At 40.9% G+C, this 17577-nt stretch overlaps 2 protein-coding genes across 2 annotated transcripts; both read left to right on the top strand.

Moving 5' to 3' along the window:
• Positions 1-409: 409 nt before the first annotated feature.
• On the top strand, positions 410-7537 carry LOC309417677 (transthyretin; the record flags this gene model as incomplete). Its single annotated transcript, XM_082015205.1, has 4 exons — positions 410-478; positions 1270-1409; positions 5626-5761; positions 7430-7537. The coding sequence occupies 4 exons, from the start codon at positions 410-412 to the stop codon at positions 7535-7537; spliced, it is 453 nt and encodes a 150-aa protein (XP_081871331.1).
• Positions 7538-9678: 2141 nt separating this feature from the next.
• On the top strand, positions 9679-15287 carry LOC309417286 (transthyretin-like; the record flags this gene model as incomplete). Its single annotated transcript, XM_082014759.1, has 4 exons — positions 9679-9747; positions 11527-11657; positions 14057-14192; positions 14939-15287. The coding sequence occupies 4 exons, from the start codon at positions 9679-9681 to the stop codon at positions 15044-15046; spliced, it is 444 nt and encodes a 147-aa protein (XP_081870885.1). The 3' UTR covers positions 15047-15287.
• Between the last annotated feature and the right edge of the window lie 2290 nt (positions 15288-17577).

Below are 17577 nucleotides of genomic sequence, written 5' to 3'. Positions count from 1 at the left end.
CGGAGCAGGCGCAGAGAAAGCATTGGGCCGTTATTGTGCACAACCTGAGGGCAAAGTAAAGAAGATCTCCTAGAAATGGTTGGACTTCTGGGCAAACAAAGGTCATTTACATTATTCTGTGGAGGGCTTTCTACGAGCCTAATCTCCCCAGGCAAGGGTCATGTTTGTGTCCGTTACTTATTCTCTTTGCTCCAGTGATCCTGCAGGTCTTCCATTGACTGCAATGGCAGTGCTATTCATGGACTGACTCTAGGATTGGTCTGTTTACTAAGCAAATAATCAGAATCAGCAGATTTGCAGTCATATGGGCACCCAATAAGCAGCCTGTTTTGTTGTAGGATCAGGTATAAAACCCCAAATCCCCTCAGCTCCTAGCTGCTGGCACCAAGGCTCACTAACAGCAAGCAGAATGGCCTTTCACTCTGTGCTCTTTGTTTTCTTAGCTGGACTGGTATTTTTCTCTGAAGCTGCACCACTGGTAAGTCTCTTTTTATTCAAGCTCAGTCATTACAAGAATGATAATCTAGGTTTTCAGGATGACTAGCATCCTCCTCATCCATGAAATTCTGTAACCATTAGGCTTTGCTGAAGTGTTATTTTACTACCATTTTTTAAGTAGCTTCTTCAGAATTCTTAAAACTGCTTTTTTGCCATTTACCCGCCTATTTTAGGATATTATGAACGGGTCCAGGATCTAGGAGGTGGGACCTCTTCTTTGTTTCTGTCAGTTCATGACTCACGTCCCGTATCTTCAATACAGAGGTAGCTTTACCTTCTTAACCAAACAAGTGCTTCCCTTAAGCACTAGAAAAATATTTTTGAAGTATGACTAAGGATTCCATATAGTATAATGCAGCTTAAGGAAAAAAAATCCTCTTTCAACCTTAGGGATGTCATAGGTCTATGTTGGTTTCCTAGGCTAACATACTCTGCCTACACTTACAATAATTTACTATTTTCTTAGTTGTGACCTCATTAAAAAGGAGTACTTTATGACATTTTCCCAGGGTCATATGCCATTCTAAAGATTTATCAAGCAATCTCTGTGTGTGTGTGTGCGTGTATAATAAATAAAGTTACCAGTATAAAGCTCTAAGATACTCTGCTTTACGAAACAGATGTTTGCAAAATAGCTTTGAATACCATTTGGCAAAGAACCTGCTTTTAAGTCAATGTTAATTCTGCAATAAGAATCCATCTTTTCTTTGAAAGAAGGCTTTTGCAGGGCTGGTGAACAGCTCCTATTCAACCTCTCCTGCTTTCCCCAAGGTCTCCCATGGCTCTGTTGATTCCAAATGCCCTCTCATGGTGAAAGTGCTGGATGCAGTCAGAGGAAGTCCTGCAGCTAACGTAGCCATTAAAGTCTTTAAAAAGGCTGCAGATGGAAGCTGGCAGGACTTTGCTACTGGGTAAGTTATGTGGTCTTATGGAGCCGTTTTCAAGGTGCCCCGGGCAAACAGGTGAGAAGTAAAGGGAATGGAGCACTGATCAAAAAAGCAATATGCTTTCTAGCACGTGTGTCACGCTATCCCTGGTAACAGCGTGTGAATTCTGGTCTAAAATCCATCCAACTCATGTGAAACTTACCCGTGACGGAAACACATGCTAACTGCAAAAATACGTATGCTCATCTTGTCTTTGTAAGGGAACAGGTTTAATAGTTCATTTTTCAGCTAGCTCCAGTACTATCTTTCCTTCCTACAAAAAGAAAAAAAAAAAAATTAAAAGCCTATTTACCAGAATTTTGTAGGTAACTCAGACTAACCTGCTGTCTTGATTCATTTGCGGCAACCACAGACAAAATCCTCTCTGTAAGCTTTGTCTGTACACATGCAAATAATAAGACAACGCATTAGTCGTCTTCTCCCATGCAAGGAGGTTAACCTTAGGCAAGAAGCATTCTTCTGGGGGAAGGCAGTAGAGGAACTTTAAACCACAGTTTTCACTGCAGGTAAAGATTTTGACCTTTCCCTGGACTTGTATCTTAACCAAGGCTGCTTTCAGCGATACCATGGGCTTTAGCCGATGACAATTGTTTGAAAGGTTTCTTCACATGTGTTTGCAATTTTTTTTTATTTGGGAAAACCAGAGTTTCTCTGTGTTAAACAAGATGAAAATCTGAATGCAGTCACAGGATGCAACCTGTAACTACTCCTGCCAGGTTAATAATATTTTTAAGTTACAGTACCCTAGCAGATGCATATGGAAAAGTTATGTTTTGTACAAATGTCTACAAGAGTTATTTTTTGCCTTTTTGTTTGTTTTTACATTGCTAACACATTTTAAGGAACGAAGCAAATACACTTAGCAACTCTTGCTTCTGGAGTAATAGTATTTAAAGGGCAGGCAGGAAGACAGCATAGCAACAGCTGACTTTATGAAGCGGCTTATTTCAAAATTAGTCAGGCCAAAAATATGCAAGAGGAGATAACTGGAGCTGAGACACACTCTGAGGAAGGCTTTAGGGCAGAGAGACCTGGGAAGCATGTGATTTGGGCTCTATATGAGCTCCTCCCATGACTAGCTTTGATCTTCCATTCCTCACATGTTTTTGGAAATCGAGGTCTTATCATGTAGTTCAAGAATTGTGTTCACCAAACATAGTTCTCCTGTGACCTAGGTTGTAAGTCTTAAAAAAGACAGACTGCAACATATTTGAAGTGGTTCCTCCTCACACTCCTTTTTTGAAAAAAAACTTCAAAATTCGTGTTCCTGAGATATTTCCTCAGCAGTCTGCATCTGAGGGTAGGCTTTATCTCAGTGCGGTATGTGTCCCAAGAGCTCATAAACGTCATTGCACAGATGGTGTAGAGTGAACCTGCTCACAATCACAGAATTACAGAATCACTAAGGTTGGAAAGGACCTTCAAGATCACATCCAACCATTACCATTAACCCAACGCCACTATGTCCCCTAAAATATACAACTATGATCCAGACAGTGAAGAATAAGATCAGGATTGTGGTCGAGGCTGGAGCTGTAGTAACTTAACCAGTGCTTTGTAAATTTTTTGCTGGAAAAGCACAGCTTTTTTACCCTAACTGTTCGTCTTACAGCAGATGCTAGCAGTCCACATCCTATTAAGAGTAAGCAACCATACCATATTTATTACCTGACTCAGACAGAAATACAAGTGCTGTTTAGAAGGAATCACTTGCAGCATTTTGCTACGGGGGCAATCCTCTGCCATGTTGTAGTCCCATCCAGGTTCTGAATCGCTGTGGTGGGTTGACCTTGGCTAGACACCAGGTACCCAGCAAGCCACCCTATCACTCCCCTCCTCAGCTGGTCAGGGGAGAGAAATTATAATGAGAAGCTTGTGAGTCAAGATAAGGACAGGGAGAGATCACTCAGCAAACAGGTTGCCCAGAGATGTGGTAGTTGCCCCATCCCTGGAAATATTCAGGGTCAGGTTGGACAGGGCTCTAAGCAACCTGATCTAGTTGAAGGGGTCCCTGCTCATTGCAGGGAGGGTTGGACTAGATGTCCTTTAAAGTTCTCTTCCAACACAAAGATTCTATTATTCTATGAATTACTATCACGGGCAAAACAGACTCAACTTGGGAAAATTAGTTTAATTTATTGCCTATCAAAATCAGAGTAGGATCTTGAGAAATAAAACCAAATCTTTAAACACCTTCAGCCCACCCCTCCCTTCTTCCTGGGCATTTTGCTACCAGGACCGAATGCCGGGAATCCTCTGCCTTGTCCTAATCCCATCTAGGCTCTGAATCGCACATTGTCCTGTTGGCTGTCACTGCAGCAGTAACGCTGAAGGGTTTGCTTGTGAGACCACTTGCATTCAATAGCTACCACTTAATTACTAAAATTGAGAAAGTTCCATGAACTCCTGGGTGTGGGCGAGAGCCTTCAAGCAAACACTTGTTTCCAGTTTCCCAACTGTTCTGGATAGTTAACACCTGCAACTCTGGGTCAGCACCCTTTAGGGGAAGCACCATTCAAGCTGCATCCACACTCTTCTCCAACTAAAACTTGTTTGTTTACCTGAACAGAGATTTTGAGGCAGACGCCACTTTTCCTTTTAATTGGTTTGTGTCTAGACTATCCAACTTATAAGCAGATGTATGCCAATTGCTAGCTTGCACTCTGAATGCTTCTGCAGGATGGCAGCAATTCTGTTTCACAGTTCCAAGGACGCTCACCAAAGAATTCTTCATCCTTTCACCTATTTCCTTTTATGAAGGCAATACAGGTTAAGCCAGGAAGTACAAATTAAACCAAAAGAAAACAGGCTGTACACTTCACAAATTGCCTGTGAACCATGATTCAAACAGGGCTTGGATTCTCTGCAGGTTTTGTCTACCCTGGATGCAGTTGATTTCACTTGTGTGGGAGCAGGGAGACTTTTGTCAGTCTTCAAAGTGCTAAAGTTGAAATATAAGAAAACCTGGAAATTAGCATGGGATTTTCCATCCTGTTACTTCATCATTTAAGCAAAAGCGCTGTTATTCAGACTTTTTTCATTCACCACCATTAACCAAAGAGGACAAGTAAGATGAAGGAGGAGGTAACAGCTGGGAAAGAAAAGCTACAAGAGCACAAACTGGTTCTGTCTCTGATAGGTAGCATGTCACAGCTTTCTCCTCTCCCTCTCTTCCTCCTCAAGCTTCTCTTCTTTCTGCCTAGACAACCACTCCCTGCTGTAGGACAGGCAAGTCCCAGTAGCTCTTCAAGTCAAGGCTTTCTTCACGATTCCTTCAACTATATCATGTGGTTACAAAGTGCTAAAAATATCACATAAGTATTTTCAGCAGAAAAAAAAAAAAAACTGGTAAAAAACCAGAAATTAAACAAAAGAAGGGAAAAGAGAGAGATGGGGATTAGGAGCTACATATGTAAATAAAGCTGTCATACAAAGCTTGCTCCTTTTCAAAGAAACAGGATGCAATGCCAGCTATATTTCCTCCTTGCTTCTGGACACCATTCACCCATGGCTTTTTGTTACGAGCCGAGCCCATCATCTACTGGAGCTGGGAATTGCTATTGCTCTTTGACATGGCACCCAGTGGAAGAGGCCCCTGCTCTTTGACCAAGGCATTGTCATTCAAATTAATAAAATCTTGCGATGCTAAATTGCTGTTCCAAGACACTAGCACTCAGGGTCACATAAAAATGCATCAGCGTAGGGATGGAAAGCTTATCGCCTCAGTGGTAATAACCAGAGAATGAAACCATTTTTCCACTGAAATCTCCCTCCTCTCTTTAATTACAATTTGAGGTTTGGTATCTTGCCTTTCATCAGGACAATCCTTTTCCTAACCCATGAACATTTGGTTCCAGAGGGCACTTGGTACAAGTTAAACAGGATACGGGAAGAGGGGCCTTAACTATAATCCCTAACGTAGCAACAGAAATGACCAGCAAAAGCCATTCACCAGCTTTGATTTGTGATGCATATGGATTGAGTTGGTAGCAAGAACAGGCTCTGCAATATGGAAACATACAATACACAGAAGGAAGGAAATATTTCAGATTATTAGAAACCGTTCCATGTAGAACTGGGCTGTGCAGCACCTCTGCTCTTTCATATTCCACATTGACTGCTTCTGTTTAGCATCTAAATGGCAGTATAAAATATTTATGTGGACATCTTACCTTTACAGGAAAACCACAGAGTATGGGGAGATCCATGAGCTCACAACAGAAGAACAGTTTGTAGAAGGAGTATACAGGGTTGAGTTTGACACCAGCTCTTACTGGAAAGGACTTGGCCTTTCCCCATTCCATGAGTATGCTGATGTAAGTATTTGCAAATATACCCAATAACCTATGTGTCTATCTGCTGTGTAGTGGCATCAGCTGGAAAGAACAAATACAGTCCTTTAACACTGCTTTTATTGTTGCTGAAGGAATATAGGAATTTGGACACCCTCCTCATTTTATAGAAAATAAGCTATGCTTCAGTCAGAGGGATTTCCCCCATATCAGTCACCTGAAAATCCCTGAATTCTAGTAAGACCTGTAATTGCAGGAGAAAACAATGCTTCTGATGTGCTGTTTTCTTTTGTTAAATGATGCTCAGTACTGAAATATGCAATAGAAAAAAAAAAAAAAGGCATAAAAATGTAAAGAAACAACCATAGCAAGAAAGGAAAAGTAGGCTGTTTCATCAATACCTAAATTTCATAAGCAGGCCAGCAAGATAAATCAGGTCTTGTTCCACTCTTCACTCTCAGCCCAACAGCAATTTATTGTGTGCTCTACCCTATTTACTTAGCACTTCCACAAACTGTGTTTAAATACTTCAGGCTTAATCTGCCATTAAATCTACATTTCTTCAAACTAAGTGGTCTGAAATGACTATAGGTTTTGTTGTCGAACATTTTAAACTACAACTGTATGAAGCTCTGTGGAAGACTAAAACAAATGACTGAGGGCCCAGGTCCATAAAACTCTGAGGTGCAGCTTGGGTCATGTAGGTCAAATAAACAATCCTAAGAAAAATATTCCCCAACCGTCTGGATGTTTGAAAGTTGCTGGGGCCTACAGAAGGGCTTCATCCCAAGAGCTGCTTAAAAGGACCTGGTTGAGGCTGTTCCAGCTAGGCCGTTGAGGGTGCTTTTCTTTGACATAATAGCCTACAGGTCAACAAATTAGCCTGGGAAGTGGGCAGAGTTCAATGACCTTCTGCGTGCAAGGTAACTGAAGTCTACAGTTCCCACGTCCCAGCAGCCTAGACTTTGACAGGACCACGATGTAGGAGGGAACTCTCTAGTCCTCTTGCAGAAAGTGCGTCATGGTTCAGAAAACAGATCAAGTATTTGGCTCAAGAGAGTCAAAGAAAGTGGGGGCTTAACCCAGGTGGGCAACGCTTTTCCTGGGAACCAAGTGTCCCAAGTCCCAGGGACTGATGTAGAGAGCAGCAAGTTTGAATTCTCTTAGGACAAAGGTCTCTCCCTGTTTTGGCAAGTCTAGCCCCTCAGTTCTTAATGCAAGAACTGACCCATCACCAGCTGTGTTAAAAACAGGTGAGGCACTGAAGTAAAGAAAGCAGCTTTGGGCTCCTGCTGCCTGCCTTGCTTGGACACCTCACACAGAGCTTGTACTTAAGCTCACTGGATGGGATTTCTCCTCTCTGTCTGTCTTATTGGTCGTTTGAGATACCTCCCCCTCACCCTCCCATTCCACACCACAAACTAGAAATATGCATGCCTGACTCGGGTGCCAGGTATCGCCATGGAGCTTCACCACAGCCGAGGCTCCCTGTGGACCTGGGTCCAAAGTTTCTCAGCCTTCAGCTAGCACCACAAAGTAGTGGGGAGCATTACCCTTCGGAAGGGTGAAAACATTGATTGCAGAGACCTGGCAAAGTAGTCTGCACAGGAAATGGAGTGTTCTTGCCAATTCTTAATAAGGTAGCTTTGAATGTACGTTTGTCATCGTGATCACAAGTTTTCTCTTTTCCAGGTGGTGTTCACTGCTAATGATTCTGGTCACCGCCACTATACCATTGCCGCTCTCCTCAGTCCGTTCTCTTATTCGACCACTGCTGTTGTCAGTGATCCCCAGGAATAAACACGTACTGGCCTTACACAAATACCCTCCTCCGCTAGAACTATCGTAGGCTTTCAGGAGGAAGGTGTTTCCTACTGATAATGCATAACGTTTTGCTACATTAGGGTTTTTTCCAGTTTGTAACTTGGCAAACTTCAGACAAGTCAATAAAGTGTTACTTCTTTAAAAGCGTTTTGCTTCGATTGGCAAAGTTTTATTGTGTTCTAGGGTGTCATGCTGTTCAAGTGTAAAGGACATCTGGAAGCCACGCATTGCCTCAAAATACGAAAGTTGTAGAGTTGTGCTACCTTAAAGAATTTGACCGAACACATGTATAAGAAATACATGTGTTCAAAATAAGAACATCATCCATGCTACTCATAGTTTACACACAGAAGAGATGGTCCCACAATCAACTACATCACAGGGTAAATAGGAGAAATTCTGAATACCTAGCAGGAGAACAAACGAGGCAGAAAAATTGTTGAAATATATATATCCAGAGAGCTGAAAGAGTTAACATCTGTGTACCTTTTCTTAAACTTCAGATACACCTCAACACCTGGTGGTTTCAAGAGGAAATTTGCTGCTCCATCAGCCTTGGAAGTTCTGAAGCCATTTCAATTAGCACTGTTTTTAACAACTTTGATCTTTAACCCAGTTGGCTACCGTATTCAGGTGCATTCCAGTTAAATCTCCAGTAAGTCAAATCTCCAGCCATTACTAAAAAAAGTGCTAAAATAGAAACATCGACTTAGTAGTCTCTTCATATATTTAGAAACAGTAAGAGGTAAGCTGTAGAGTGACGGTGATTCAAATAGTGTGGTTGATAAACTGACCAAAGAGTTTGAGGGCGTTAGCAGTGATTTCTGTAGGCTGTGGCCTATTATATTTAAGATGTCCTGAAGCAGAGGAATTGTTGTTTAACAGGATTTACAGAAGCTACAGAGATTGTTATTGAAATCATGCCATTCAGAAACCACCAGCACTCATCTGCCACCGACCTTGGAGTTTTATCTCCACACCCAGCACCTGCTGGGATGATTGCACACCAAGTGAATTCACAAGTTAGAAAAGCTTGCCTTTAACGTGCCAGTATTTGGTTACTTTTCTCCCCAATTTCTGGACACTACCACAGTTACACAACTCTTGTAAGCAGTGCAAATACTTTCAACCAGCACCCACCTTAAAGCATGCAGATTTCATGGGATCTTGCTATTCCTAGAGCTTGAAAACCAGTAGATTTGATTTGCAGCGGGCTATATGCAGCCCTTGAAATAGCACATCAATGTGTTCGTACAAGTGTAGTCATTAAAAAAAAAACAACCACCATAGCAAAAACTGCATATAGTCATCTATCTACCTGGGGACAGGATAAACCTAGTAAGGGAGTGTACACGCATGTGTCTAACCAAAGAACAGAAAGACAAAGTTTCATTTCAAGAAGTAACATTTCCCTAAAATGAAGAACACTCCTGGTGGGGGCTGTACAGGGAAGGTCCTGAGCTTATACAGAACCTGAGGCACAAGTGGCATGACGGAACTTAAAACACTGTTTAACTGTGGTCCAGAAATGGGTATGTAGGTATGTGGTTATCATGCTGGAAACTCAAAGTAACGTGTTTTTCCTGCAGGGGAACGTGTAAGATAACTAGACAGCCACACATTATCCACTTACCTTTTAGCACAGGTGGGGAGAAGGCCACCAGAGAGAAATCTCGATAGGTAAACACAAGTGAGTGAGTTATGCCAAGCCATAACCACAGATAAATTCTCACTGAGACTGACATTGCTGAGTTGACAAGAAATTTGTATTTCTTTCAGCTATACAAGATCTATACAGCACTATTCCTCAACAAAAAGAGAAAAATAAAACAGAATAGACATTGTTTCCAAGAAAATAGAGCGCTGCAGTTGAGCTAGGCAATATTCACGGTATTTCCACAGGCAATCATAAAAGAGACTTATTTTTGCAGACAAGGTTCATGTTTGTATGGGTTACTTATTTTCTCATTGTTTACTAAGCAAATAGTATGATTCAGCACTTTGGAAGTCATACAGGTTTTCTGATAAGTGGCCTCAGTTTAGAGGCCTCGATATAAAAATCATAGATCCCACCAGTTTCCACTTGCCGACACTGAGACTTCCTAGTGGTAGGCAAAATGGCTTTTCGTTCTGTATTTCTTGTTTTCTTAGCTGGCCTGGCATTTTTCTCCGAAGCTGCTCCACCGGTAAGTGTCTCTGGATTGAGGTGCTTCATACTGATGTAGTCCCAGCTGGTTTTTCTTTGTTTTTAATACTGTAGTTAGTGTAAGTGAAAAATAGGATGTTCCATTTGTTTGCAGTTCTTTTGTTTTTATGGTATGCTTTGACTGCAGTGCTCTCCTACTGCTCTTTTTCTGGTCCTTTTTTCTCCTTCTATAGTGTTTCGTGAGAAGGCTTTACAGTTAGAGAAGCAGCACTTGTTAGACTCAGCAACTACATGAGAAACAATTTAAGAGAAGAAAGGACAAAAAAGTCATATTCACTACACAAAAGCCTTGGGCCTTTGAAAAGCCACGGGTAGCCCTTATAACACAATGAACAAGCTCCAGTCATGAGGGATTTCGTTTCCTGTTGCGAGACCCATGCTGGAGAAATGCCTGCTGTAGTCCTCTCCCTCACTGCTCTACCCACTACAGCTCTGTCCCGTGCAAGCAAGCAGGGATCTCACCACTCACTGGTGCAAGCACAGAACAGAGCCAAAGCCAAGATCCCACTTCCAGAGGGCTCATTTTTTCCAGCAAAGCAAGCGAGACACTGACACTTCAGCCTGAAATTCTCCTAGAACAGAATTCTCTCTCTCTCTCTGCCCTCTACTCATTCTTCCTCTCAAGCTCTGACCTTTGGGAAAATGAGCACCTGACCAAGGTTTGTGAGCAAGTAGGCTTCCGTTGAGCTCTCAGGGTGTAAAAGCCAGGAAATGAGGTGGTGGCACAGGAGCTCCCCTTGCCAAAGCCTCAGAAGAAACACTGGCGAGGAGCCTGTGCATTCCAGAAAGGCAGCCCGAGTCGTCAGGGCATACAGGCGGTATAGATACATGCTGATGCATTGGTCTGACACAGGGCAGGGTTCCTGACCGATGGGGTGCTCAGTATGTCACAGACTGCAAGAGGGGATGTAAGAGAGGGTTTTTACTTTTGAACGTCTACATCTCGATTGATTTGGCCATGATTAAATGGAGATCAGTGATTGCTGTTTTGAGATCATCCCCGATTAGCACCTTCCACAAAGCTCTGTTGTCTCACCTTTCATCTACAGAATTAGGTAATGGAAGGTCAAAGCCCTCATTCAACCCTGCCTTTGAATAGGTAAAACATCAGGGCATAACCATTGCTTGTGATGAACGTGTTGGGAGTGAAACTACAGCCATTCCATCTTTGAAGGATGGTTTTCCTCTCCTACCCCTGCAGAGCTGCCAGGGGCTGCCAAATCCGATCCAACATGGTGTTAGGAGAGAGTCCCTATGTGGGGCGTATCAACTTTACAGCAGAATTAAGAGAAATCTATGGCAACAAGACATCAGAGGCTCTCAAAGCCAGAAAGCTGTGCTCAACTTGCCACTCCAATATACAGAGGAAGAGTTGCCAGATTTTCAAACATTCCAACCACCTTTCATGATTTAATTGGTTCCTGTTGAGGTCACAAATTAGTTACAACTTCATGCTGGAGGTGATGTGTAGCTAAGCCATGACAGAGAGAAAACTGAAACGTGCTCTCACACACAGCCGCAGTGCCTCCCCAGTGCACATGGCTACAACTCCCCCCGACAGCTCCCGACATCTTCCTCCCCGGTGCCACCATACCCAGCCCCCAGGAACCTTCAGGCTACATTTCTGCAGTACACAGTGATCTTGTTGAGGAAAATCAGGTATATTCTGTAGGTCTAAAGAATAATATTCCTTACTGCTTTATTATGCACCATTGCTTACCTCTCTTACAACAAAAAAATTCTCTCTTCCTACCTGAAGGACTCTGCTGACCCCAAACATCCTCTTCATGTAAAAATTCTGGATTCAGTCCGAGGAAGCCCAGCTCCAAATGTTCCAGTTAAGGTATATAAAGAAGCTGCGGATGGATCTTGGGAACTATTAAATTCAAAGTAAGTCATACCAAAATAATGAGTGGAAGAAGGGAAAGGCAATGGGAAGAGGCCATACAGTTGAAAAACCAGTTGCACGTGCTCTAACGTAAGGTATCTTTTTTACGCAGAGGAAAGATAACATACTACTGAATGAATTACATTTTATTTGCAGCCGATGGTCCTTTAACTGTACGACAGTTTCAACTACCAAAATGGTTTTATAATGCTTTATAATTACTGTGAGCACAAGAAAGTATTTTGAACTACCTTCTAATTCAATCATCGCTTCTCTTCAATTTCATTACCTTTGCAGTAGCCAGCAATGAACTGCCGCATTGTTACCAGACGCAGCAGGCAGACTCTTTCAGTTCATTTGAAAGTAAGACTCTGGTTGAGAATCCTACCTTTATTGGCTATTTCCCTTCTTTCCAAATGGATTTTCACTTCATACAACACCACAGCTTTAAAAAGAAAATGCAGACCTGTTCTGAACATATGCCACACCATATTTGAGAGCCGCCTTCGCTTCAAGAAAAAGGCGCCAGCCAGAAGGAGAAAATCTGGGGACAAAGCTTTCTCACCTCCTCCCCCACAGAGAAGCAATTACATCTAAAATAAGAAAAAGAATCTCCCAGATATTTAAATGCTGCCATATCTTTTAAAAGACAGAATTGTGTAACTTCAAACGTAGATGACCTTTTTTTAGTTCCCCTCAATTTTAATACATATATTAACACTTCAAAAACCCAACAGCAATTTTTCCTTAAAGTACAACACGATATGAAATTGAAAAACTTCTTAGGATATATGCAGAATGAACATTCTTTATTCAACACGCAACATCCCGCTTCCACACTTCTTTCCCCAAGATATTTGCAAGGTCCCACCCAAGACCTTCTTGGGGGGAGGGGGGGGAGGGTCAGAATAATCTATTCATATTGTCCTATTTAAATTGCCTCCCACCCCTCAGGTGAGAAGGTAGCTTCACACATATTCTGTCACTGGAAATGCGTGTGATTTTCCATTAAGAGGGTGTTCAGTCTACTCATCTTTAAATTTGAGCTCAGAGACTTTATACAAAGATACTCGGCCAAACAGCTGGATGCTGACTGAAGCCTTGCAAACATAAGGCTTAACATCTGCAACAAAGAACAAAGTAACCCTAACCTGAGGTATGCGAAAGTCATGAGAATGCTAAATCAACCTCTCCAGCCTTGTTAGGTTGTAAATAATTGAGTGTTAGCAAGGGAGTCAGAAGTAACTGTTCTCGGATAAAGATATGTTAGGATTTAGCTGAGAAAGCTTATTAGAGAAATGAACAGCTATCTAACAATGAGCAATCAGTGACAAAAAAAACATGGAGACAGTTGAACAGATCAAAAAAATCTGAATAACTGACTACACAGCATCTTGTAAGATACAAGTGGTCTATGACTTCAGAATTATAAGCTATATTGAAGCACAAAATCTAAGTGGTGCAGTGGACAACGACATAAAAACCATTCAATTCTCCATTTTTCTCTGCATGCAATTTGAGTAAACTATGTGCAGAAAAAAATTTGGCAGGTAGAACACAAAACAGTGGTTTGTGACTACTAAAATCACTCACTAGGAGCATTGTTATTTGTGGATAACCTACCCAATCGAAAACCAAGTATTGTGTAACTTATTTTGCAGAAGCAGGTTTCAACCAAGAGACGTGTTTGAGAAAGAGCATTCAATATTGGTGCTGGAGCCCCAAATTGGTTGGTCTTCAAAGGTCTATAATTTCGAGCCAGTACTATGGCCTTGGATAGCACTGATAGCACCTTTAAACCAAACAAAACCATCTGTTTGTTGAGGATGGAAAACCAGCTGATCAATACAGACAACAGGGAAACCCACAAGGCTGCACTGTTGGCTGACCTACAGTCATTTCAAACAGCAGATGTCAAATTTCAGATAGCCAACTGTAAAAAATATTCATACTGCTAAAACAATTCAGTGTACTTAAATAAGTAAGAAAACTATGCAAAGATCAAGAGTTGACCCTACTTACTTGCACAGTAATTGCACCATGGAGCTTCCACATTGCTTACGGCACTGGTGAAGTTTTCCCTGAGTGGGTCCATTTAATTAATGCCAAGACTCTGCCAAGAGTCCATGAACAATTATGCCAGCTTTTGGCTCACAACCAAACCATGCAGAGTGGTGACATGGCTGGCAGCCATCTGCTGTGGCGATCACGGAAGCAGCAAATGCTAAGATAAGCTCTGAAGCATCCATAACACAGGTGGACATAAGCCATTCCGCATCAATAGAGGTATTCATTGTATTACTTACACTACACAACATCACTCCAGTTCCATTGCTGAGCACTGCATTTTTCTCAGGCTTTTAACCAAAATATAAAAGTGCATTCTTCTGCCATCACACAGACAAACCAATGACAACGGAGAGCTCCACGAGCTCACAACTAAAGAACAGTTTGTAACAGGGATATACAAGATTGAGCTTGATACAGCCTCTTACTGGAAGAGACTGGGCTTGAATCCCTTCCATCACCATGCTGATGTGAGTATCCTTTTTCTCCTCTACTTCAGCTGCAAAGAATAAAGATACTTCCTATCACTATGCTTCAGTTACTAATTGCACATGTTGAACTTCGAGAAACCAAAAGGACAGGACATGAACTGATGGGGAGATGTCAAAAGGGCTGCTGTAAATCGTTCATACGTAAGGTCGTTTAGTCCACAATGTGGACTAATGCAGTCCTTCCCAATCTACTACATATACAAGTAGGATTAAAGAAACTCATTGCTTCATAGTTTGGCCTGATGATAGCTGCTGTAGCACTATGTTTAATTCTGTTCCTCAAAGATCAGGACTTCTTAAGAGCAACAAAAATATTCAAATACTTGAAAGAATGCCTTTTTTTTTTTTTAATAAAGACAATCAGTGGGGTTCAATGTAGATCTTCAATAAAGAAAAAAAAAACCAAACCCTGTTGCCATTTATGAGTATCAACAAGGAAACCCCAGTTTTGAAAATAAAGATATTTGATAATATTTTAAATAATATAGGGGACATGTATGCTTAACATACATGTCTTAACGTGTATCCTTAACAAAGGATATTTAACCAGTGGAAAAACTGTGTGTGATAGGCAGTCACAGATCACACTGGTCAAATTACCACAAGAGAAGGTATTTCCAAAGTTTTGTGGGAGGTTAGATAAAATTATCTCAGTGGTTCCATCTAGGCTAGTATCTAGAGATCACTTCTCATTTGTCTTGCATTTGTTTCTTTTTTTTTTCCAGGTGGTGTTCACAGCTAATGACGTTGGTTATCGACATTACTCCATTGCCGTTATCCTCAGTCCCTTTTCGTACTCAACTACAGCAGTAGTTAGTGAGCCAGTGGAATAGAAGCTGACATTAAGCATGAAAATTTCAATGTGTAAATTTAAATGTCCATAAATGATAAGAACTTTGTTTCTGATTGCATCAACATCTTTAGATTTCATAATAAATAACCAACGGTAACAGTCAAGTTGCTTACTCACTTTGTTAACTTTAGGAGGAAATGTGTATCGAATTTGTTTTCAAATACTCTTCTGAATAAAGGTATTCTGTATTTCTGTATTCTGTAAGTATCGCTCTTCTGAAAAAAACCACACTAAGCTTAGAAAAAAATGCATTGAAACTCCATGACTGGGATTCTGAGAATAAACCAAGGTCTTCCTTGAAGTTCATAAACTACATTCCTTCTTGCAAAGGAAGCAAACAAAACACATCTGAAAAGCATTTCATGAAAAGCAAACACATAGGAAGCGCAACCCACCACCTGCCATCATCCATACTTCATTACTGATGCCTGCAACAGGTGAAGTCATATGGGACTACTGCGCAGGGCCCCACATAATCATCGGATAAAAATCAGAATTGGGAGGTGAGTTTAAGAATTTTTTAGAAACAAAAACAGCTTAAAAGTGACAGCAAGGTAGAATATCATTTAAGGATGCTAAGAATGCCACACATACTTAAAATACATTGGAAAGCAGGAAAGAAGGTAACTGGTGACACTTTCAAGGAGAGTCAATATCATAAGATTGGAAGGAACCTTTAAAGGTCATCTAGTGTACATACACACACACACACACACACACACACCCCCCACCCCCCCCATCCCCCCCCACGATGAGCAGGGACATCTTCAACTAGATCTGGTTGCTCAGAGCCCCGTCCAACCTGGCCTTGAATGTTTCCAGAGATGAGGCATATACCACCTGTCTGGGCAACCTGTGCCAGTGTTTCACCACCCTCGTTGTGAAAAATTTCTCCCTTATGCCTAGTCTAAATCTACGCTCTTTCAGTATAAAAACATTACCCCTTCTCCTACCGCATTAGGCCTTGCTAAGAAAGATGGGAAAGACTTTTTATAGGCCCCCTTTAAGTACTGGAAGGCTGCAATAAGGTCTCTCTCAGAGCCTTCTCTTCTCCAGGCTGAACAACCCCAACTCTCTCAGCCTGTCCTCATAGTAGAGGTGTTCCATGATCCCTCTGATCATTTTTGTGGCCTCCTCTGGTCAGGTGCACCTTCCTTTTGTTGTTACTTAAAGGAACTGAGCACTAGAAAAATGAGCTCTTTGTCTATAAACAAAACACAAAGAAGATACATTCTCCACAGAACCTCAGAATAAACAAACCAACACAATCTTTAGAACATTGTATTTCATAAAAGACAATGATAAAAAAGTACAAACATTTTCATGAACAACAAAAAAAACAAAACTATGATAGTACACAGGAAATTCCCAGCATTTGTTTCAGTGCATTTTTCATTAAGCTTATCTTACATACCTCTACAAATAAAATAATCTTAAGTACACTTCCTCTTGCTGATACAGAATGGATCCTTTAATATTTTTAAATAATTGGCTCATTAGTAACTCACTACAACATAGTCATTAGTAAACATAATGATAGAAAAATAGACTGGCAAGATCCAAGAAAAAGGACATTTTGCACTTGCTTTTCAATAGACTGTCTACTGCAGAATGGGTTTTATATTTTATATTCTCCTACTTAAAACTGAAATACAGCAAATGGGCTTAAGAATACCTTAGCACATCAACCAGATACCACTGTTAACATTTCCGTAATGTTTTTACTTATTAATTTTCAAGACCTTCAGAATCTTGTAAATTACTTCCTCTTTCTTATCTCTCCATGGTCACACTTGAAGAGATGTCCTTAATTTGCCTTGTCAGCAATGCAAAAGCCAATGTGATTCGCTTCTCTCTACAGTTTAGAAGAATCATGAAAATATCAAAAGGAATGTGCACAACTCTTAGTTCTGCATCGCATTTATTTTGTCTGAAGGCACTGTCTATGTTGAAATTCACTACAGAATAGTACTGAGTTCAAGTAGGTAGTATTCAAACACTGCTTTGATGTGAGTTTAAGATGACAACTTTTAAAACTTCCCAACAAAGTGATAAAAGGTATTTAGAGGAGTGTTGGTTAACAATTTACAGTTTAATATCCATTACTTTGGGGCACCAAAATGTAAACTTTTCAAGAACTCAGCCATATGTCATAATCCATTCACATACTCGTTTAAACCACATTTTTCTCAGATCATACATGATCACTTACAGCTGTAAAGTTATATAAGTTCATCCACAGCATATGTGTAATATATGTATATATCTATATATATACACATATAAATGGATTAGAATTTTTTTAAATTGCACATTAATTTCACAGACTGCCTAACAAATGGGCACAAAAGCATGCTTCAGAAAACAGTACAGACCTACAGTACCAAAGGATGTTTCATAATCATAGGTGTTCAGCTGTAGGTGAACTTGCCTTGAAAATCAGAAATCACTTCAAAATTACATCAGGGATTTAAAAAGTTATTCAACAGTTCTTAAAGAATTGTATTAGTC

The sequence above is a fragment of the Phaethon aethereus genome, assembly GCF_964289735.1.
Source record: "Phaethon aethereus genome assembly, chromosome: 2".
NCBI lineage: Eukaryota > Metazoa > Chordata > Aves > Phaethontiformes > Phaethontidae > Phaethon > Phaethon aethereus.
Note: the sequence above shows the minus strand (reverse complement) of the source record. Positions and strands in the feature narration are given on the sequence as shown.